Below are 23,448 nucleotides of genomic sequence, written 5' to 3'. Positions count from 1 at the left end.
TTTATTCTCTGACCCGCCCAGAAGCCAAAACTCAGAGGAGAGAAACACAAGACAATAAACAAATGTAAGAATCTGTGTACCATACAAATGTAATCTTAAAATAATGTTTTATTGTAATTGTGAAGAACCTTTCTCCTTTTGTTTGCAGACCATGTTTACAAAAAAGTTTCTAGGGATCATTTTCAGTCTCGCACTGAATGTATGGCTCTGTGAGACTGCAAGTGTAATCATTTGTAAGTAGCCTAATACATTTTTTGACTGAAATTAATTTATCTTAAAATGTTATCACAATATATTCCACTAAATCTTTGTCTCATATTGCAGTGGATCAACAAGAAGCACCACATAAAATTCGTAAGTAATAATTGTTTTTAATTGAAATGAATTTATCTTAAAATGTTATCACAATCCTCCAAACCTTTGTCTCACATCGCAGTGGATCAACAAGAAGCACCACATATAAATGCAATACCTCAGGACAGAATTAAATATACTGCTCGAAGCTGCAAAGAACTTCATGAAAAGTATCAGGTTTATGATGGTACGCTCATTTAAAAATATATATTTTATCTTAAGCAACAACTGCATTTAAGTGACTCAGGAGTGCTTCTGTCCAAACAGATGGCCTATACTATCTGAACACATCAAGAGGGGTCCTTTACCAGACATTCTGTGATATGACCACTGCTGGTGGAGGCTGGACGCTGGTTGCCAGTGTTCATGAAAACAACATGTATGGAAAATGTACTGTAGGTGATCGCTGGTCTAGTCAGCAGGGCAGTAGCCCAAACTGGCCTGATGGTGACGGGGCATGGGCAAACACAGTCACATTTGGAACTGCTGATGCCTCTACAAGTGATGATTATAAGGTATTTTTATTACATTTACGGTTTTCCAGCCATAGTTCAATAGAAGCAACAGAAAGGACACTATGACAATAGAGTAATGATCAAAGGATGTTTATCTAGAATCTGAAATGACAGCCTGTTTCCTTTCTGTGACAGAATCCTGGATACTTTGACATTGCGGCAAAAGATGTGTCTGTGTGGCATGTTCCTAATAATATGGAGTTGGACTTCTGGTCCTCTACCTCCCTCCTGCGATACCACACTGAGAATCACTTCTTAACTCTCTATGGGGAAAACCTTTATAATTTATTCAAGGTCAGATAAACTTCAACAATTTTGGTTTTAAAACATTCATAAAAATTAAATTTTTTGAAATTACAAAAACTCAAAATATTTTTTTGCCATTTATTTTATTTTTCCCTTTCAATTTTCCCAGAAATTCCCTGTGAGGTTTGGAATAGGGGCATGCCTCACTGATAACGGGCCTGCTATTCCAATAGTGTATGATACTGGAAATGCGGAATACAACAAAAATCTGTATGGCCCCAATTCAAGAAGTAAGGCTTTTTCCCCCTTAATTTACCCAGCCAATATTTTTCAAATATTTTAATGAAAGTGGCTACATCAATTAACAGTCAGAGAATCTGTGTGTTATTAAGTGATGGTGTACAATTGACAAGGCATCATCATCGTTGAGATCCACTCACTTGGATGAATAACAGCCATGTGTGCATGACAGATTATCATCAATGATATGTTCTGTGCATTTTTCACAGCACATTTTACGCCTGGATTCATCACATTCAGAGTCTTCAATACTGAAAGGGCAGCCTCGGCTCTTTGTTCTGGTGTCAAACCAATCAACTGTAACACTGAACACGTGAGTTAAAAAAATATTCTGGATTAAACAAATGAATGTCTATGCACAGCATTTGTGACATGCTGTTAATCACCACAGACAATAATTCATATTACAGTGTGTATAAATAGTATATGCATTGATAGTAATATATTCCAATGGAAATAAATCAAGTGCACCAATGTCATTTGAAGAAGTGCATACACTCTAAAAAAAAAAAAGGTTCTATATTGCACCAAAAATGGTTCTTGGCTCGTAATCATAGGGGAACCTTTTTTAGTGCTATATAGCACCAATTTTGGTGCTTCAGTGGTTCTTCAGCGGTTCTTCAGAGGTTCTTCAGCGGTTCTTCACCGGTTCTTTGACTAAGGTGCTATATAGCACCTCTGAAGAACCGCTGAAGAACCACTGAAGCACCAAAATTGGTGCTATATAGCACTAAAAAAGGTTCCCCTATGATTACGGGCCTTTTTTTTTAGAGTGTATGTATGTTTTGTTGTTAGTAATCTACTCATATTTGTTGCAGTTCTGTATTGGTGGAGGTGGACACTTTCCTGAAGGGGCCCCTAGACAGTGTGGAGACTTTGCAGGTTTCGACTGGGATGGCTATGGTATTAATGCAGGATGGAGTGCTTCCAAAGAGATAACCGAAGCAGCCGTGCTTCTCTTTTATCGCTGACACTCCAATCAGTCTAAAATCGCCAGCTTCCTTTCCTTCTTTGCAAGATATTCCACATTTTGATTAACACCTGAATGTTACACAATTATTTGAGCATGTATTTCTTTACAATTTATATATCCTTTATATTGATTTGTAATCTAAGAATACATATGATTGTAACTGAAAAAAAATATTGATCTTTTGCTAGTTCACAAACAACTATGAATGTTCATGGTTTTCTTTTTACAACTGTTCAAAAGTGGATACAAATGCATAATGTTCAAATAAAACCAGTTGTCAATACTGTTCGGACCTCAAAGTCAACATTTACTTCAGTTTAACTTCTAGTCTACAAGATACTTTGACAATTTTTTATGAATACATTTTTTATTGGAGAAATGTTTTAATTAATCAACTAACATTTATTTTTTCTTGCAGGATTCATTTATATGCTTTTGAAAACTAAATGTTGAAAGTTGGTGAGTAGAAATAGTGGAAACACGGCTAGTCAGTTATATAATGGCCCCATGACATAGTAAGCAACAAACTAATAGCCCAGTGATTTGGGTAGATCTAAATTTACTTTGCCAGTAACAAATTTGCACATATGTAGAACCAATCATATTAGAGAAAAATGATGTGATGATGATGATTAATATGTTACCTTTAATGTACCTATATAAACTGTTGTATTTTTTTTTTGCTGTGGGGATTCTCTCTGAAAATGATCTGATTAAAGTATATTCAAGGCATTGTCTGGAGTCTGTCTGGTTATGTAATGAAGCCATAGCTGGAGTCGGATCAGAATCCATGTTGCAGAGGTAATTTATTGGGAAGGAACAATCAAATGATCAAACAGTGCAAGACGACAGGCAAAAGGCATAGTCAAAGTCCAGGCAAGGTTCAGCAACAATACTGGGCAGGCAGACAGCAAACAAATTCCAAACGATAAGCAGAGAGAAGATCCGGTGAACAGGCAAGAGGGTCAGAACATAACAAAGACAATAGCAATAGCAATAGTAAACGCTTGGTAAGGCAGAAAACTGGCAATACTTCGCAATGTGTTCATAGAGGCACATGGCTTATAAAGCTACAAACAGGAAGTGAGACTACAAACAGGAAGTGTCACTAAAACTCAGGTGATGGCTCCCTCTGGTGGAGGGATGAACTGTTTCTGGGCTGAAGTGTTACAGATTTCCCCCCTCTAGGAACACCTCCCGGTGTTCTTTTCCTGGGCCGTCCCCTAGGTCTGGGTGCCGGTCGGTCTGGGTGATTACGATGGAAGTCACTGACGAGTGAGGGATCCAGAATGTCTGAGGCTGTTACCCAGGATCTCTCCTCAGGGCCATATCCCTCCCAGTCCACAAGGTAATGTAACCGATTAGCCCTCCTTCTGGAATCTAGGATCTCCCGGACGAGATAGGCAGGGGATCCCTCGATCTCCAATGGTGGTGGGGGGGGGGGGGGGCGGGGGGGGGGTGTAGATTCAGTAGTCATAGTTTCAGAAGGTGCAGGTTTCAGGAGGGAAACATGGAAGGAAGGGGAGATGCGATAATCAGCAGGAAGCTCTAGTCTATAGGTAGCCGCAATTCCTGCTAGGTAGCCGCAGACGTAGATCCCTCGTAGAAAGCCATACCATCTGGCCAGGCTGGTAATCGGGGTGGGGACGCCTCCTACGGTCGGCCGTAATTTTCTGTCTCCTGATAGCTCGTTGAAGCCGGACATGTGCCCTGTCCCACACCCTCTCACTCCTAATCCAGTCATCCACCGCCGACACCTCTGACGGTTCTCCCGACCAAGGGAACAGTGGTGGTTAATAACCCAGAACACACTGAAACGGGGTTAGTCCTGTGGATGAATGTGTGAGGGAGTTTTGGGCATACTCAACCCATGGCAGGAAAGTGCTCCACTGATGCTGTTCACGACTACAGTAGGTGCGCAAGTAGCGTCCAATCTCCTGGTTCACTCTTTCCACTTGACCATTGGCCTGAGGGTGATAGCCAGAGGTTAAACTGACATTGATGTTTAACTGACGACAAGAGGCCTTCCATACCCGTGAGGTGAACTGTGGTCCCCGGTCAGTGACAATGTCATCAGGGAGTCCATACACCCTGAAAACCTGGTTGAACAGAGCCTCTGCCGTTTCCATGGCTGTGGGTAGACCTTTCCTGGGGATCAAACGACATAACTTAGAAAAACGATCAACTATGACACAGATGGTAGTGAAACCATTGGAATTGGGGAGATCAGTGATGAAGTCTACTGCCAAGTTGGACCATGGTCGTTGAGGGATAGGCAGAGGTTCCAACAGCCCTGCAGGGAGTTGCCGCGGAGTTCTAGCTTGTGCACAGACATGGCAGGCATTGACATATTCAGTCACATCATGGTGAAGAGTGGGCCACCAGAAAGAGTTACGTACCAGCGTTGTAGTTCTTTGAATTCCTGAGTGACCAGAACCTAGAGAAGTGTGCACCCACTGATCTAAACAATGTTTACAAATGGAAAGTCTCATGTAGCTTGGGACGGAGTGAAGTCTATTATAGGAACTAAACAGAAGAGAAAATGTATTAGTTTTGGAGGGAAATCTGATTATGAATTAGCAGATGCTTTTAATTCGTTTTATGTACGTTTTGACAATCATGATTTTTCAAGAGAATTGTCTGAATATAGGGGAAATTCTGTGACTCAGAACACTCCTGTTAAAATTCAAATTAATGAGGCTGATGTACGTAGCTGTTTTAGTCAGGTCAAGGTTAGAAAGAGTCCAGGCCCTGACCACATTGGTGGTAGGTTGTTGAAAAACTGTGCAGAGCAGCTCTCAGGGATTTATTCATTTATTTTTAATGAATCATTAAAATTTTCTAAGTTCCCTCGTTTATGGAAAGATGCCATTGTGGTACCAATTGCGAAAAAGAGAAATTCTTCTTCTCTTAAAGACTACAGGCCTGTTGCATTAACCTCCTTGATTATGAAATCTTTTGAAAAAATAGTAAGGAAGGAGATTAACCCTAACTAAGCCAGCACTTGATCCTATGCAGTTTGCATATAGATCTGGTAGAGGAGTTGATGATGCCACTTGTACCTTGTTGAATATGATTTTAGGACATTTAGAAGGCAAGAAAAGTCATGCACGTTTGCTTTTTATAGATTTTTCTTCTGCTTTTAATTGTGTTCAGCCTCACATTTTGGCAAAGAAATTGATTGATACTTTTAAACTAGATCTAAATACTGTGTGCTGGCTGGTGGATTTTTTAACTAATAGATCCCAAAGAGTAAGGGTCAATGGAGTGGTGTCGAATATTCTGATGTCCTCCACGGGTACGCCACAAGGTTGCGTTTTGTCTCCTCTTTTGTTTTCTTTATACACTGATGATTGTCGTAGTGTTTTTAATGGGAGACACATTGTTAAATTTGCGGACGACTCTGTGATTGTGCCTCTTCTCACTGAGTCTGAGCCAGATGTTGGGCCAGTGATCGATAATTTTATTCAATGGTGTGATGATTCATTTTTAAATATTAATGCTTCAAAAACAAAAGAGATGCTTATTGACTTCCGTAAGAAGAGCTCTGCACCTGTGTTGCCTTCTATCATAAAGGGACAGCAGGTAGAAGTAGTCAAACAATATAAATATTTAGGGACTATAATCGACGATAAATTACAATTTGAGGAAAACACCGATATAATTAGAGGAAAAGCTCTTCAGCGTATGCATTTTTTAAGGAAACTTAGACTTTTTAACATGGATGTTTCTTTTATGAAAATGTTTTATACATGCTTCATTGAAGCCATTTTAAGTTTTTCCATCGTCTGCTGGTATGGTAACCTTAATTTAAAGAACAGGAGGAAGCTGACAAGCATTGTGACAATGTGCAGTAAGATAGTGGGGACCGATTTAAGGACTATCTCACAGATTTATGAGTGCAGGACGATTAGGAAGGGCCAGGTAGTGCTTTCTGATGTTACTCATCCATTGTATGCTGAATTTCAACTCCTTCCTTCAGGGCGGAGATTTAGACTCCCCTTGTGTAAGTCAAATAGATATAGAAATTCTTTTATACCGGCGGCAATTAAGTTTTTAAACGATTTTTCTGTAATTCAAGGTAATTGATGTGTTGTGTTGTTAATATGTGTATGTGTATACTACTGTTCCTACTGCTGTCTATACAAAGAATTGCCTTTAAGGACAATAAAGTTTAACTTAATCTTGGACTCATCCATCTCTACTCCCTTGGGGCTGATGTTATAGCCTAAGAAGGTTATTGTGGTGGTATGAAACTCACACTTTTCCGCCTTCACATATAGTTGATGGTGGAGGAGACGTTTGAGCACTGTCTTGACTTGTTGAATATGTTCATCCCTGGTCTTCGAGTAAATAAGGATATCATCAATGTAGACGATCACACAGCTGTTGAGAAGGTCTCTGAAAATTTCATTGACAAGTGACTGAAAAACTGAAGGTGAGTTGGCCAGGCCATAGGGCATGACCAAGTACTCATAGTGCCCCCTAGTGGTGATAAATGCAGTCTTCCACTCATCCCCTTCCTTGATACGGACCAGGTTGTAGGCACTTCTGAGATCTAACTTAGTAAAAATCTTGGCTTCTCGTGGTTGTTCTAAGGCAGATGGGACTAATGGCAGGGGATACCGGTACTTAACTGTGACTGCATTCAGACCCCTGTAGTCTATGCATGGCCGGAGTCCACCATCTTTCTTTTCAACAAAGAAAAATCCAGCTGCAGCAGGTGATGTAGAGGGGCGGATGAAACCCGATGCTAGTGCCTCCTCGATGTAATCCTCCATAGCCTGTGTCTCAGGAAGAGATAGAGGGTAAGCCTTGCTTCTGGGGGGGGATGAATTTGGTAGCAGGTCTATGGCACAGTCCCACGGTCGGTGGGGTGGTAATTGGGTGGCCTTTTCTTTACTAAATACCTCCATGAGTTCAGAATACTCCCTGGGGATGTGAGTATGAAGGTTAGTCTGGGGGCTCTCCACACTTGTGGTCAGGCATGGTACTACGGACCTGGTGGATAGACAATGCTCTTGACAGAATGGTGACCACCGTAGCAATTCCCCTTCTTTCCACGAGATCAGTGGGTCATGGAGTACCAACCATGGGTAACCTAGTATAATGGGGTGACGAGGAGACATGATGACATAGAGGGTTATGGTTTCAACATGGAAAAGTCCTACTTGGATCTGGATAGGGATTGTTTTATGGGTAATCTGCCCGGTGCCTATGGGTGCATTATCTACTGCTGTGATACGGATGGGTGGATTGCATGGTATTGTAGGGATATTAAATCTGGTGACTGTCTGATGATGAATGAGGTTCAATGCCGCTCCTGAATCCACTAACGCTGGAACACATGATTGGTTATCTTTCGTAAAAATTGTAACTGGAAGAGCAAAATTTTTACTAGAAACTGAATCAAAAGTGATGCTCACCCCTTGAGAGGATCCCGCCGGGACTCTGGTCCTACTTGGGCATGCGTTACAAAGATGTCCGGGTTGGCCACAATAGAAACATAACCCCTCATCTCGTCTGCGTTGGCGTTCCTCCTCAGGCACCCTTGCACGTCCGATTTGCATGGGTTCTACCGGTTCAGCTAATGAAGTAACAGGAGATGAGGCAGTAGTAGAGAAATGCATGAACGCACTGGGCCGAGGCCGATTGCGCATGAGATTGTCTATTTTTATGGTCAGTGTAATGTACTCAGACAAGGTTAACGAGTCATCCTTGCATGCCAGCTCAGCTTGTAGTGTGGAATTCAAACCTTCACGGAAAACTGACTTGAGAGCAACATCATTCCACCCGCTTTGTGCAGCTAAGGTGCGAAATTGTACTGCATAATCAGCTGCACATAATTTCCCCTGGCGTAAATGTAACAACTGCACAGAAATGTCTCTACCCCCTGCAGGGTATTCAAAAACTTCCCTAATCTGTTGGGAGAAATACGTGAAGGACTTGCGAAGTTGTTCATCATTATCCCAAACTTCTGTGGCCCACTCCAACGCCTTGCCAGTCAGTAAACTCATCATGAAGGCACATTTAGTTGTTTCTTGGTTAAAGGAGTCGGATTGGTGAGTGAAATATATGGAACACTGCCTCAGAAACCCTTTGCATTTGTCTGCAGATCCATCAAACTTTTCTGGCAGTGCCAGTCTTACCGTGTCAGGGCGTGGGGAAGGCATGGACTGGATATAACGTGTCAGATATTCGTTAGTGGCTTGAAGATTCACAAGTTGTTCTTGAAACTCATGCAGTACATCACCTTGATAAACAATCCTGGCTCTGAGCTGGGTAACCTCTGCTGGATTCAGGTCAGGCGAAGTATTCTGTAATGAAGCCATAGCTGGAGTCGGATCAGAATCCATGTTGCAGAGGTAATTTATTGGGAAGGAACAATCAAATGATCAAACAGTGCAAGACGACAGGCAAAAGGCGTAGTCAAAGTCCAGGCAAGGTTCAGCAACAATACTGGGCAGGCAGACAGCAAACAAATTCCAAACGATAAGCAGAGAGAAGATCCGGTAAACAGGCAAGAGGGTCAGAACATAACAAAGACAATAGCAATAGCAATAGCAATAGCAATAGCAATAGCAATAGCAATAGCAATAGCAATAGCAATAGCAATAGCAATAGCAATAGCAATAGCAAACGCTTGGTAAGGCAGAAAACTGGCAATACTTCGCAATGTGTTCATAGAGGCACATGGCTTATAAAGCTACAAACAGGAAGTGAGACTACAAACAGGAAGTGTCACTAAAACTCAGGTGATGGCTCCCTCTGGTGGAGGGATGAACTGTTCCTGGGCTGAAGTGTTACAGGTTACTGGTTACTGCTGCGCAGCAGGTTAGTGGAACACTAGAGATCTTATTCCCAAGTGATAGTGTTCATAGGAGACGTGCTACATTTTTAAGTGTTGATTAGGAGACGCTTGGGTGTTGATTAGGAGAGGAATTTCTACCACAATATTTAAATAAAGTTTAATATATTAACTTTAGATATTTATTTGTATTATTTTAAACATAATTTTATATATAAAAGCACAGGAGAATACTGATCCCATTTAAGTTGAGACTGAAGAATGATCATAGGAATACAAAAAATGTTGATTTATAGTTATATAAAGGTATCAAGGTAAGGTCTAAAAATCACTCCAGTACTTAATATTACATATAATAATAAAGGCCATTACTAGAGAGCCACCTTTTGCATATTCTTCCTCCTTATTTTCCAGATATCCAAAAACTGACGACAGGATTTTTTGAGATAAATTGTCTTTAAAGACTTTTAAACACAAGTATTTGTAACGTAATGTTGTCGACTCACTCTGTCTACCGTATATTGGGTGTGAGACATTATTGGGTTTTAACTTACTCAAATATCATGATATAAATTTAAAAATAAAATAAAAAACTTTAAAGCAGTTCAAATGTTGACATAAGAAGCGATTATATATAGTTACTCTTTATACAGAAATTGACTATGGTGAACACACTATATTGCCAAAAGACTTGGGACACCCCTCTTCAAATCATTGAATTCAGGTGTTCCAATCACTTCCATGGCCACAGATCTGTAAAATCAAGTACCTATGCATTCAGACTGCTTCTACAAACATTTGTGAAAGAATGGGTCACTCTCAGGAGCTCAGTGAATTCAAGCGTGGGACCGTGATAGGTCGCCACCTGTGCAATAAGCCCATTTGTGGAATTTCCTCACTACTAAATATTCCACGCTCAACTGTTAGTGGGATTATAACAAAGTGGAAGCAATTGGGAACGAACAACAGCAACCCCTTCCTGTTCCAACATGACTGCGCACCAGTGCACAAAGCAAGGCCCATAAAGACATGGATGAGTGAGTTTGGTGTGGAGGAACTTGACTGGCCTGCAAAGAATCCTGACCTCAACCCTGATTTGTTTTCAAACTGTTTAATATAACTTTCAAAAAAGTCCAGTACAAACGTTACATGTCACTCATCAATGGCAGCTGTCACAGTTGCTAGGCGTTAAGAACAATCCTCAGTAGGCTAGAACGTTGCATTTTACAACACTCATTCCAAACATCTTGGCCTTCGAAGGCCTGTCCTTTGAAGCATGCATCCTATGTGAAGTTTCAGCTCAAATACCCCACAGATCATTTATTATAGTATGTTCAATTTGCCTCTATTTGGGTGTGAGAACATTTTTGTTTCCATTTTTTTACCTTTAAATACAAAAGAGCAGCTACTCCACACCCCCCTTTCCAGAAGAGGTTGGAGCTTTTACAGTTCATGCTTGGGATACTCCAGCGCCATGGATCAACTGGGGATTGTTTTAACTGGGGAAATGTGCATACATGCAAATCATTTTACCTGACGTGTTTGGTGGTTGGGGCGGGTTACGTGATCGACAGCATCACCCTAACTTCAGGTCTGACACTGTTGGCCTGGCGCTGCTGTCCTCTGACTGCTGTGACGTTTGGTTCTGCATATATCTTATATACAAGGTATATCTTGCTTTTTATGCATGTTTGGCCAGAGTTTTTGATGCATTTACATCGTTTTGACCAGCAGGCGTCACCAGTGTGTCATTTTGAAGGCTTCAAAACAGTGAATCGTTTGAGACAGGGATAGCTGCAGGTCAAAGTAATGGCCATGCAGAAAGTTGGCATGCCGAAAGATGAACTGCTACAACAGAAACTAACCCCTAACCCTACCTCACAGCCTGACAGTCAGCTTTCATGCCCATTACTCTAACTTGTAGATATACAAAAACTTGAATAATTTTGCAAATCAATTGAACCAATTGCTTTGAATCTTTGAAAAGCGTAGTTCCCTTTCGAGATAATCACTCGTACTGCGTAGCATACGCTAGGGCAGGGATGTCCAAACTTTTTTAAAAGGGGGCCAGATTCGATGTGTCCACACCCACACCCGGTTCCTTTTCTATTATTCAGATCCCCTTTTCCGGTCCCAACACCCAATCCAGAACTCCCAGATCCCAATGAACACACACACACACACACACACACACACACACACACACACACACACACACACACACACACACACACACACACACACACACACACACACACACACACACACACACACACACACACACACACACACACACACACACACACACACACACACACACACACACACACACACACACACACACAAGCAGACAAATTTTCACACACAAGCAGACAAAACCAGCGTCATTCTGATTCTCTTCCCCTCCATTCTGCTCATATTAAACACAGGAAGCCCAGTGGCACTCTCTGCTTTGATCTCCCAGAGGAGAAGTCGGCCTCTCAGAAGCAGGCATATTAAAACACAATGTCTGGCTATCAATGGACTAAATTAGAGGACACTGGGCACTCTGTGAGTGGCTCATACTGTCTGAATATGAATGACAGGACTGCTTCATGTGTTATGGGTGTTATGCAGGCCCTTTTGTGTTAAAGTAATTCTATAAATGTGGAAATGACTAGAGCAATCATGTAGGGCACTTTTTCGAGATAATCACTCGTACTGCTAGGGTAGGGATGTCCAAACTTTTTTAAAAGGGGGCCAGATTCGATGTACCCACACCCGGTTCCTTTTCTATTATTTATATATATATAAATATATATAAATGTTTTGTTTATTGGAAACATGACAGATTTGACAAAAGCTCGAGCTAACAGTAGAGTAACTTGTGATAGGACACAGATGTAAATTTATAGATATTTAACTTTCATCAACCAAAAAGTTTTAGGGCCCTATTTTAACGATCTGAAACGCAAGTGTCAAAACGCGAAGCGCAAGTAACTTTGTGGGCGGGTCTCGGCGCTGTTGCTATTTTCCCGGCGGGATAAATGGCTCTTGCGCCCAGCGCAAATCTAAAATGGGTTGGTCTGAAGTAGCTTCATTATTCATAGGTGTGGTTTGGGCGTAACGTGAATAAACCAATCCGAGCGTCATCCAATATTCCCTTTAAAAGCAGGTGCGCAAGTTCCATTATGGATTGCTATTATTATGGCGTATTTACCAGGCGCACGCCAGGAGCGGTTCACAGCCGAGGAGACTGATGTGCTTGTTAGAGCAGTGAAAGACAGAGAAGTGAAGTTGTAATGTTGTACATTATGGTAAAGGTGATTTCACAGTCTTTTTTTTTTCAGTCTTTCAGTTTTTTCAGTTTTTCAGTCGATTTTTTTTCCTGGTTCTTGACGGACAAACCAATTTGTCAGATGTCCTTATATACATATATGTCTTGCCACTATTGGGCAAACAGTTCTTATCCTTAATTATTACAATTAGCCTGAATCATTTGTAAGCTAGATTTATGCCTATTTTTTCACATCTTCGTGGCACACCACAATGATTTCCGTCATCTCATGTGTTAATATTTTTTTAGTGTAACAATTTATGATTTGCAAAAATAACTGTTGCATCTGTGTAGATTACATGAGCAAAGTGTATGCGCGTTGTGCACGCTATACATTATGGTCAAGCATGCGCCCTTAAAATAGCATAATGAACAACGCGCAACGCGCCACTGACTTTAGACTAGGTTTTTTCTGGTCATTGGCGCAATTGTTTAATGGAACAGCAAAATAGCACCAGGGATTGTTTGCGCCGGAACACGCCTCCTTTTTTGCGCTGAACCGCCCAGGGAGCGCAAGTTCATTCACTAGTTTAGCGACGTGCTTCTGTGGAGGGAAAAGCGCGCTTTGCGCGGGTGCAAAATAGGAATGACACATGCGTCGGTGTACAAAGTCAATTGCGCTGGGTGCAAGATAGGGCCCAAAATGGGTGAAATTTAAATATTATTACAGAGTTAGAACTCTATTCTTATTTAAATTAACGAGTGCTCTATCTAGATCACCACAGGTAAAACCACATGGCAAAAAATGCTTTTCTTACTTGGTATTTTTTCCAGTCTAAATATCTAAACATTCTTAAATCAAGATGCTTTTACTAAGGAAAATAACATATACACATTTCTTGATTTCTGTTTGGGACAGAAACAACAAACAAGAATGCAAACAGAAACAAGATTATTTTTCTTACCCAATTGTCAGATATTTGTTTAAAGCAAAAACTCACTTCAATTTCATTTTATTTTCCAGAAAACAAGAAAAAATATCTTATGTCGTTTAACTTATCTAGTAAACGCATCTTGATTTAATTTTTATTATATATATATATATATATATATATATATATATATATATATATATATATATATATATATATATATATATATATATATATATATATATATAGACTAGAAACAAGACAAAAAATACTAAGTAAGAGCATTTTTTGCAGTGCACACATGGCAAAAAGAAAAAATATCTAGATATCTAGATATAATCTAGAATGGCTTTATGGTACTTAGTCTATAAACGTATTTACAAATGCACAAAACTGCAAGTTTATGACAAAAATAGTCTGCAATTTGGCCTTTATTGCTCACTTAATACATGCCTACATTAAAAATAAAATTAGATATTAACCTACATTTCTGACAAATTACCACGGTTACAGGTAGTGTTACCACATTAAACCCATGATAAATGTTGGTGAATGGTTGTTTTAAAAGTATTTTAACCGAATCGGCTCAGTGTTTCTCCTGATTTGCACGTTAGTGTTTTTGATTAAAGGGATAGTTCACCCAAAAATGAAAATTCTGTCATCATTTACTCACCCTCAAGTTGTTCCAAACCTGTATGAGTTTCTTTGTTCTGCTGAACACAAAAGAAGATATTTTGAAGAATGTTTGTAACAAAGCAGAGAGAGCAACCATTGACTACCATAGTATTATTTTCCCTACTATGGTAGTCCATCGTCCTGATCCCTCTCCGTCTGCTCTCTTGATTAGACCGCGCAAGAAGAAGCGCTGCGATCAGAGACAGCCGGAGCCTCACAGTGAGCACACGGCGGACCTTTCCCCGCATGCCTCGCCATTTCCTGTTATCTTCACACAGGAGGAACAGCGTCCCCCGTCCGCAGCAGCCTGTTCGGTCTCCTTCAGCGGACCGCAAAGGCAGGAAGAGGGGGACGAAGATGACAACCTGTCGCAAGCTGCATCTGAGAGCGTGTGGTCGGAGTCTGTCTCGGAGCCTCCTCGCAGGCCACCACGAGCGTCAGGGCCAGTCTGGATGCGGAACTGGACCGCGTGCTCACGAGAGCCGTGGGGGACCTCGGGCTCGAGTGGTCCCAGCCTCAGGAGCCAGCACTGCCAAACTTGATGAATGGTTCCTTCAAGGACGTCGCCATTCCTCTCCACAAAAGCCCGCCCCCTTCTTCACGGAAGTTCATGATGAACTGACTTGGAAGGCGCCATTTTCCACTCGCACAAAATCCTCCTTTTCCCCAGCGCTCTCCTCGTTAGACTGCATGAAGGAAAGAGGATATGAGAGCTTCCTACCGCTTGAGGAAGCGGTCGCCGCCCACCTTTGTCCACCCTCTCTTCCAGGGAATGGCAGGCTAAGGCGTCCCACCCCTCCAAGCCCTGCCTCACCACGTCAGCCCTCGCCGGTCGAGCATACACCTCCGCTGGCCAGGCTGCGTCGGCTCTACACACCATGGCAGTTCTCCAGGTGTTCCAGGCAAAACTTCTCCGCTCCTTGGATGAGTCTGACCCTGACCCAGAGGCTTTTAAGGATCTCCGCAGCGCCACGGATCTAGCCCTGCGAGCGACCAAAGCCACCGCCCAAGCGATCTGGAAGTCGATGGCCAGCCTGACTGTGCTCGGCCGCCATCTTTGGCTGAACTTTGACTGGACAAGACCACTTTCCTGGACGCCCCCATTACCACTGCAGGCCTGTTCGGTCCCGCGGTGACTGGGTTCATGGAGAGATTCACGGAGGCGCAGAAGGCTTCTCAGGCGATGAAGCACTTCCTCCCCAGGAGGTCCAGATCTGCTTCAGGCTGCCAGGCTAGGCCTCCGTCTCCCCAGCTGCCGAAGGCAGCGCCGGTGAGCACACAGCCCCGCTCTGCCTCGAGGAACAGACAGCGCTCTCGCTCTGCAAGCCGGAACAGACCCAAGATTGAGCCGACCCGCGAACCGCCAAAGCCGGCCAAACCGCTGTAAGAAAGAGAGGGTGGTTTAGTCCCGCTGCGGCCTGACCACCACCGCTCTCTCCCGACATCTGTCTCACAGTCCCCCGCAGCGAGGTGACTTGAAACATAGAATATGCAGCCAACAAAACCGAAACCAAACGCGCTCACCTACACCCAACCGCCGTTCTCACGGCGACCCAAATAAATCACAAAAAGAGCTTTTTCTATGTAGGCACGGTGCCAACTACACAGTTTGCACCCCCGTACATAAGCACTACACACACACACACACAGCACCCGCTGTCCCACGCTATGAGCGTCATAAATGTAATGCGCACGCCCACCACACTGTGCACGCCACAAAACATTATCAATATCCCCAGTGTATCCCGCGCCATGAGCGCTATGAATCAGGCCACCGGCCCCCTTACACAAAGCAGGCCATCCCTGAATATAATTCGACCCCTAGCTGCTTACGCCCAGGCATAGCGGGCCACCCCGGGCATATCAGAATGGGTTTTGGGGTTTCTGTGGGGAATCTATTTCAACCGTCTTGAACATGAAGATCTGTGGGATGCTGATATACTGGAGCACCAAAGGGTCCTAAAATCTGGAACACGCAGATGAGAACCTGAAGTAGGTGCAGAAGGTCCTTAATCTGGAACACGCAGACAAAGGAACCTTGAAGTGAAGGTTTGCTCTCCTGAGCTTAACCTTGTTGCAAATGTCTCTGTGTGTCTTCTGACTCTGTGGGTCAGACACTCAGGACTTGGTCAATCCGCTTTGGTCTCTCTGGCATGGACACTCGGGACGTGCTGTAGTCGTCTCGCTGGAATAAAACTCTGAACGTAGTCGTTGTTAAGGTCTCTTTCCTCACAGGCTGGAGGCTCAGAACGTGGTCGTATCTGTTGCTGCCTCACAAGCTGTAGACTCAGATCCTCAGATATTTTGTTGTCTCTCTGAATTAACCAGAGACTCAGAACTTGGTGATCTGTTTTAGTCTCATCCTTGCAGGACTCAGACTCAGAACTTGGTGAACTGTTTGTCTCTCTCAAGGAGAAACCCAGAACAGCTGAATCTGTGTAAGCTGTTGCATTACAAATAGCTGTCACTGAGAATACTTATTTCTCTGAATAAGTCTGAAATGGATGTGTGTAGTTTCCATCAGTCTTAAGGTTTCAAAACATAATTATGAATGGATTTGGATGGGTCATTGTGGTCTTTCTTTTCACATCCTACTGCTAAGGTCCTGTGGAATTTTTGTGGCAGTCACAAACAGGACATTAGGGATTTGGCTGAAGGGCAGAAACTGCATGTGGACCAATGAGATGGCCTGTCCTTCCTGGGCTTGTTACCAGAGGTGGTCTTCTTGGCCTCTAAGAGGTGTCTGGCTGTTGTCCTAGCATCTTTATCTGATGACGTTGCACAGTTTGTTTGTGTCAGTCCACCAAGATCCAATCAAATTGTAGCAAACCTTTGTCCACTGTTATGGACAGAGAGGGGCCCGGCCATAAACTAGGCCCTGGAATGTGCTGTCCGCTACATATGGTGGTGGGCGTACTGGCGCAATATGGCTGCCGTCGCATCATCCAGGTGGATGCTGCACATTGGTGGTGGTTGAGGAGATTATCCCCTTCTATGTAAAAGCGCTTTGAGTGAGTGCCTAGAAAAGCGCTATATAAATGTAATTAATTATTATTATTATTATTATATCTATAGAGATATTCCTAATGTTACTCAGAAAACAGGACACAGGTTTAATTAATTTGAAGTGCTTGTGCTAAATGTTACACTATCAGATATAAGAAGAAAAAAAATCCCTATTATCTTTTGCTTTGGCTATCATATATAGACCGCCAGGGCCCTATGTTTATTTCTTAAAAGAGTTTGCAGATTTTCTCTCTGACCTAATGGTTACTGTCGATAAAGCACTGATTGTTGGTGATTTGAACATTCACGTAGATAATACAAACGATGCGCTAGGGGTAGCGTTTACAGATTTATTAAACTCCTTTGGGGTCAAGCAAAATGTAACTGGGCCCACTCATTGTTTTAATCATACACTAGATTTAATTATATCACATGGAATCAATCCTATACTGATATAGACATCATACCGCAAAGTAACGATGTCACTTATCACTACCTTGTAACGAGCACACTGCGTACTGCTGATATTTTCCATGCTGCTCCGCGTTTTAGACCAGGTAGAACAATTCTCCCAAACACTATAGATAAATTCACAAATAACCAGATTTATCTCAGCTGCTCAGTGTACCCAAACACACAAATTAACTAGAGGAAATGACTAGCAGTATGAGCACCATTCTCTCTAGTACATTAGAAACGGTTGCACCGATCAGATTAAAAAAGGTTAGAGAGAAAAGTACTGCACCGTGGTACAACAATATTACTCACGCTATCAAGAGAGAAACTCTTAATCTAGAGCGCAAATAGAAACAATCCAATTTAGAGGTCTTTAGAATCACGTGGAAAGACAGCACTTCCCGTTATAAAAAGGCTCTAAAAGCAGCCAGGGTTGAGCATTACCATAAACTGATAGAAAATAACCAAAACAACCCCAGGTTTTTATGTAGTACAGCGGCCAGGTTAACAAATAAACACACATTACCTGAACAAAATATTCCAGTACAGTTTATTAGTAATGACTTTATGAATTTTTTTAATAAAAAAATCGAAAACATCAGAAATACAATTATAAATGTACAACCTTTGACACAGTTTTACGATTCAGCCTCAATTATCACCCCTGAAGAACAATTACAGTGCTTTACAACTATAGGACAGGAAGAGCTAAATAAACTTATCATTGCTTCTAAACCAAAAACATGTTTATTAGATCCAATTCCCACTAAACTACTGAAAGAGTTGTTACCTGTAGCAGAAGAGCCTCTTCTCAATATTATTAATTCATCTTTAAAGATGGCAGTTATTAAACCTCTCATTAAGAAACCACAACTAGATCCAAATGAATTAGCAAATTACAGACCCATTTCAAATCTTCCATTTCTGTCTAAAATACAAGAAAAAATTGTGTCTGCTCAATTACTTACAAGAAAACGATATCTATGAAAAATTCCAGTCTGGATTCAGACCCCATCATAGCACAGAAACTGCGCTCGTTAAAATCACAAATGATTTACTCTTAGCTGCTGACCAAGGCTGTATCTCAATACTAGTTTTACTTGATCTTAGTGCTGCATTCGACACCATAGATCATAAAATACTCTTAGATCGTCAACAAAATTACACTGGTATTCAGGGACAGGCATTAAAGTGGTTTAGATTGTATCTGTCAGTAAATCATAGAGTGCCGCAATAATCTGTGTTAGGCCCTCTGCTATTCTCAATATATATGCTGCCACTTGGTAATATTATAAGAAAACATGAAATTAGTTTCCACTTTTATGCCGATGATAAGGCCCTAAATGGTTTAGCTCCTGTGTATTTAACTGATCTTCTATCGCCTTATAACCCATCACGATCTTTAAGATCATTAAACTCTGGGCTTCTGGTAATACCCAGGATATCTAAGTCCACTAAAGGAGGAAGAACGTTTTCATATTTGGCACCTAAACTATGGAATAGCCTTCCTAATAATGTTAGGGGCTCAGACTCACTCCTCCAGTATAAATCTAGATTTAAATCTAGATTAAAGATGCACCTCTTTAGCCAGGCATTCACATACTGTAATGCATCTCATAACCATGTACTCCAGTTTTGTCAGTGCACATGATTGTCTTTGCTTAATGCTTTGAATAGCAGCTACGCTAATTGTTTTTCTGTTCTGTTTTATCTCAGGACGCCCATCCCGAGGTAACTAGAGAGTCAGTCAGCTCCAGTCTGGATCGAGCCTCTCGTAAAGACTTCAGATGACCAACACTTGTGAAGAGACGACTCAACTACTGCGAGGACTTCAAATGATGCAGCTCTGCATCAACACGCACCCATGCTCATCTCTATATACCCTATTCATTAACAACATGTATTCTTATTTCACTTATTTCTGTGCCTTAATTATTATATTGATTAATAATAGATTGTTAGCTAATCTGTGTGCTTTGTATATGTGGATTTCTGAAATACATAACATGGACAAATCACTTTTGAATTGTACATTTCTGTGAAGCTGCTTTGAAACGATATGTATTGTGAAAGGCGTTATACAAATAAATGTGAATTGAATTGAATTTAATATATAGAGAGTTCTGCCGCCTTCAGGCAGTCGGAACAGCTCTTCATCTGCTTTGGTGGCCGCACCAAAGGTAGTTCGGTCACGAAACAGATTGTCTAGATGGATAGTAGACGCTATCTCGTTGGCTTATCAGTCTAAGGGCCTCAACTGCCCTATAGGCATCAGAGCTCACTCCACGAGAGGCATGGCCTTGTCATGGGCCTGGTCTAGTGGGATACCACTGGTTGATATCTGTGCGGCAGCAGGCTGGGCCTCACCATCCACGTTTATCAGATTCTATAATTTGGAGGTTCCTGCTTTACAAGCAAGTATTCTTTCCAAATGACATATTGTGAAAGCATGACTAAATCAAAAAGCCCGACTCTGTCTGGCTCCATTACACCTTCACATAAGGCCGATTATATCCGGCCTACATAAAATTGTCATGGTTACCCTCTTCGGGGCCCACCACGGTTGGCTTCCAGGTGGTTCATTTTCTCTACACGGGGCTGTAGTTTCTACAAGCCTTAGTGTGGGAGATATAGCACACACAGCGTTTTACATTGGGCCCCCTAGCGTATGCTACGCAATACGAGTGACTCTCTCGAAAGGGAACGACTCGGTTATTAACATAACCTTGGTTCCCTGAGAGAAGAGAGTGAGTATTGCGTTGCCTGCCATGCTTGTGCTTGCTCAGTTTATCGCTTCAGTCGATTTGTAAACTGAGTTCCTTTGGTGTGACACAGTCTTTTATAGACTCGATATGCAAATTCAGGCAGAATGTTTGGGGCGGGAGCATGGTAGCCACCTCATTGGTCCCCCCGCTCAGTTGCCTCGCCATAGGTTCATACAGTTGCCGCAGCACAGCCAATCAGCGCGCTTATACGCTCTGCTAGGTCTGCTGTGCAGCTGCACAGCGTTTTACATGGATACATTTTAAGGATAAAATTCTGCTTCAATTCTCGAGGAACTGGGAGTCCCCCCTAGCGTATGCTACACAATACTCGCTCCCTTCTCTCAGGGAACCGAGGTTATGTTAATAATAACTGAGTCACCTGCACTTAAGCCCCACGCACACACTCAGTCACTGTCCGGTATCGTTTGCACATGACCCTACATACTTGCTTCCTCGGACTCACCTGACTACTTACCTGATCCCCAACGAACCCTGAATGTCTCCTCGTCTCATCCTGTCTCCTGGTCCTCGTCTCCTTCGATCCATTGTTCCTGTGTTCAGATCCCAAGACGTATTGTATTACCAACCATTCAAGCATTACCAGATACTCTCACTCAGACTCTCACCGCACCTGCTCACTTCCTGGTCTCGAAATAAACTCTGCTTTCACCTGCCTCTGTTATCCGTGTCTAACTCTGTTTGTAACAGAATACCGGACCAACACAGCGCACCAGGATGAGCACCCCGGATCCATTCCAAGAGCTCGTCGACGCCGTTCGGCGAGCTCTTCCCACCAGCACACCTGCACCTTCACCTTCACCGGCGAGCACTTCCGGGATCCACACAACCACTTCTTCGCCCCCCGAGTACGCCAGTCCCATGGCCAGACCGGCGCCCTTCTCTGGTTCGGCGGAGGATTGCAACGGATTCCTTCTGCAATGTTCCCTGGTCCTGGAGATGCAGCCGCGCCTGTACCCCAACGATCGCGCTAAGGTAGCGTTCATCACATCTCAACTCTCCGGTAAAGTGCTCCGTTGGGCGGAATCCATGTGGTCCACAGACAGTCCAGTGATCCAGACCCTGTCGGGGTTCCTGTCTCACTTTAAGGAGGTCTTTGGGAAACCATCATGGGATTCGTCGATCGGAGAACAGTTATACCATCTGAAACAAGGTACCTCCACAGTTAATGAGTATGCTCTACAGTTTCGAACCCTCGCTGCTGCTAGTGGATGGAACGAGCAGTCCTTGCTTACGACCTACCGACAGGGTCTGGATCCTCGGGTGCGGCTGCATCTCGCTGCTAACCATCGGGCTAGAACGCTTCATCCAACTCTCCATCCGCTTCGCCTCTCGAATTCAGTCGTGCATCGAAGAGCACCAGGGCCAGTCGTCATTGTTCCTCCGCCGACCAGGTGATGTCAGCACTCCAGAACCCAACCCTGAGCCCATGCAACTGGAGAACTCCCGACTGACGTCAGCTGAACGGCAGAGATGGCTGACCCAGAATCTCTGTCTCTACTGCGGTCTACCTGGGCATTACATCTCAGAATGCCCAGTCCGTCCTCCTCGACCCATGGTGAGTGCAATCATTCCTTCACTCTCTAAAATGAAGCCACTCACCACAACTCTGGAACCCTCTGCCGTCAGCTCAAGCTCCGCACGTCTGCAACTTCGACGATCTACCAGGTCCAGTCGGTAACGGGCAGACCACTCAGTCGGAGGCAGGTTAGTCGCTCCGTGGGCCCCATCGGAGTGCAAGTCGGAATCCTCCACATGGAGCGACTACACCTGCTGGTTCTGGAGGAATCCACCGCTGACATCATCCTAGGGTGCCCGTGGTTAGAGCTGCACAACCCCGTCATCTCCTGGAAGACAGGAGAGGTCCTGAAGTGGGGCGACAGCTGCTTCCCGGACTGCTTCCCATCTCCACCGATTCGTCCCTCTCCGCGTCCCCAAGATCTCCCCGTCTGTGCCACGTCCATCGAGAGTCCGGTAGAGAGACGATCGGTGGATGTCCCCTCCTGTTACGCCCCCTTCAGAGACGTCTTCTGTCCCCAACGGGCCTCCAAGCTGCCTCCCCATCGGCCATGGGACTGCGCCATCGATCTGCTGCCAGGTGAACCAGTGCCCAGGGGGAAATTCTATCCCCTCTCTCTCCCGGAGGAGAAGGCCATGGAGGAGTACATCAAGGAGGCGCTGGAGCAAGGCTACATCCGTCCATCTACCTCCCCTGCTGCTTCGAGCTTCTTCTTCGTGGCAAAGAAGGACGGAGGCTTGCGGCCTTGTATCGACTACCGGTCATTAAATAACATCACTGTCAAGTTCCGTTACCCCCTTCCTCTCGTCCCAGCTGCCCTGGAACATCTCTGTGGTGCCACTGTGTTCACGAAGTTGGACCTCCGCAGCGCTTACAACCTCATCCGGATACGTGAGGGGGACGAGTGGAAGACCGCCTTTGTCACGCCCACTGGTCACTATGAGTACTTAGTGATGCCCTATGGACTCGCCAACGCCCCCTCCGTATTCCAGGACTTCATCCACGAGGTGCTCCGGGAGTGTCTCCACAGGTTCGTGCTGGTATATATAGATGACATCTTGATCTACTCCCGGAGCATGGCCGACCATCGCCGTCACGTTGCGGAGGTCCTACAACGCCTGAGGAACTACCAGCTCTACCTCAAGGCCGAGAAGTGCTCATTCCACCAGCCCACTGTGCAGTTCCTCGGGTACAACATAGATCACAGTGGCATCCGGATGGATGAGAGGAAGGTGGAAGCCATCCGGTCTTGGCCAACTCCCACCTCCGTGAAGGAACTACAACGCTTCCTGGGTTTCGCAAATTTCTATCGACGCTTCATACAAAACTACAGCTCCATCGCCAGTCCCCTCACCAGCCTGCTCCGGAACAAGCCCAAGTCTCTGTCCTGGACCCCATCCGCCACCCAAGCCTTCCAGACCCTAAAGGACACCTTCACGACAGCTCCCCTCCTGGTCCATCCTGATCCTGAGCTTCCCTTCGTCGTGGAGGTGGACGCCTCTACCACCGGGGTGGGTGGGGTCCTTTCTCAGCAGCAGGGGAACCCCAGCCATCTCCATCCATGTGCCTTCTTCTCCCGCAAGCTCAGCCCGGCGGAAGTTAACTATGACATCGGCAACCTAGAG

The 23,448-nt window shown here is 43.8% G+C and overlaps 1 protein-coding gene across 1 annotated transcript; it reads left to right on the top strand.

Moving 5' to 3' along the window:
- Nucleotides 1-396: 396 nt before the first annotated feature.
- LOC307118249 (intelectin-like) lies at nucleotides 397-2,386 on the top strand (the record flags this gene model as incomplete). The annotated part of the gene is made up of 6 exons (XM_079803813.1): nucleotides 397-541; nucleotides 622-869; nucleotides 1,005-1,163; nucleotides 1,285-1,405; nucleotides 1,625-1,728; nucleotides 2,234-2,386. The coding sequence occupies 6 exons, from the start codon at nucleotides 397-399 to the stop codon at nucleotides 2,384-2,386; spliced, it is 930 nt and encodes a 309-aa protein (XP_079659939.1).
- Between the last annotated feature and the right edge of the window lie 21,062 nt (nucleotides 2,387-23,448).

The sequence above is a fragment of the Gobio gobio genome (genome assembly GCF_949357685.1).
Source record: "Gobio gobio genome assembly, chromosome: 2".
Taxonomy (NCBI): domain Eukaryota; kingdom Metazoa; phylum Chordata; class Actinopteri; order Cypriniformes; family Gobionidae; genus Gobio; species Gobio gobio.
Note: the sequence above shows the minus strand (reverse complement) of the source record. Positions and strands in the feature narration are given on the sequence as shown.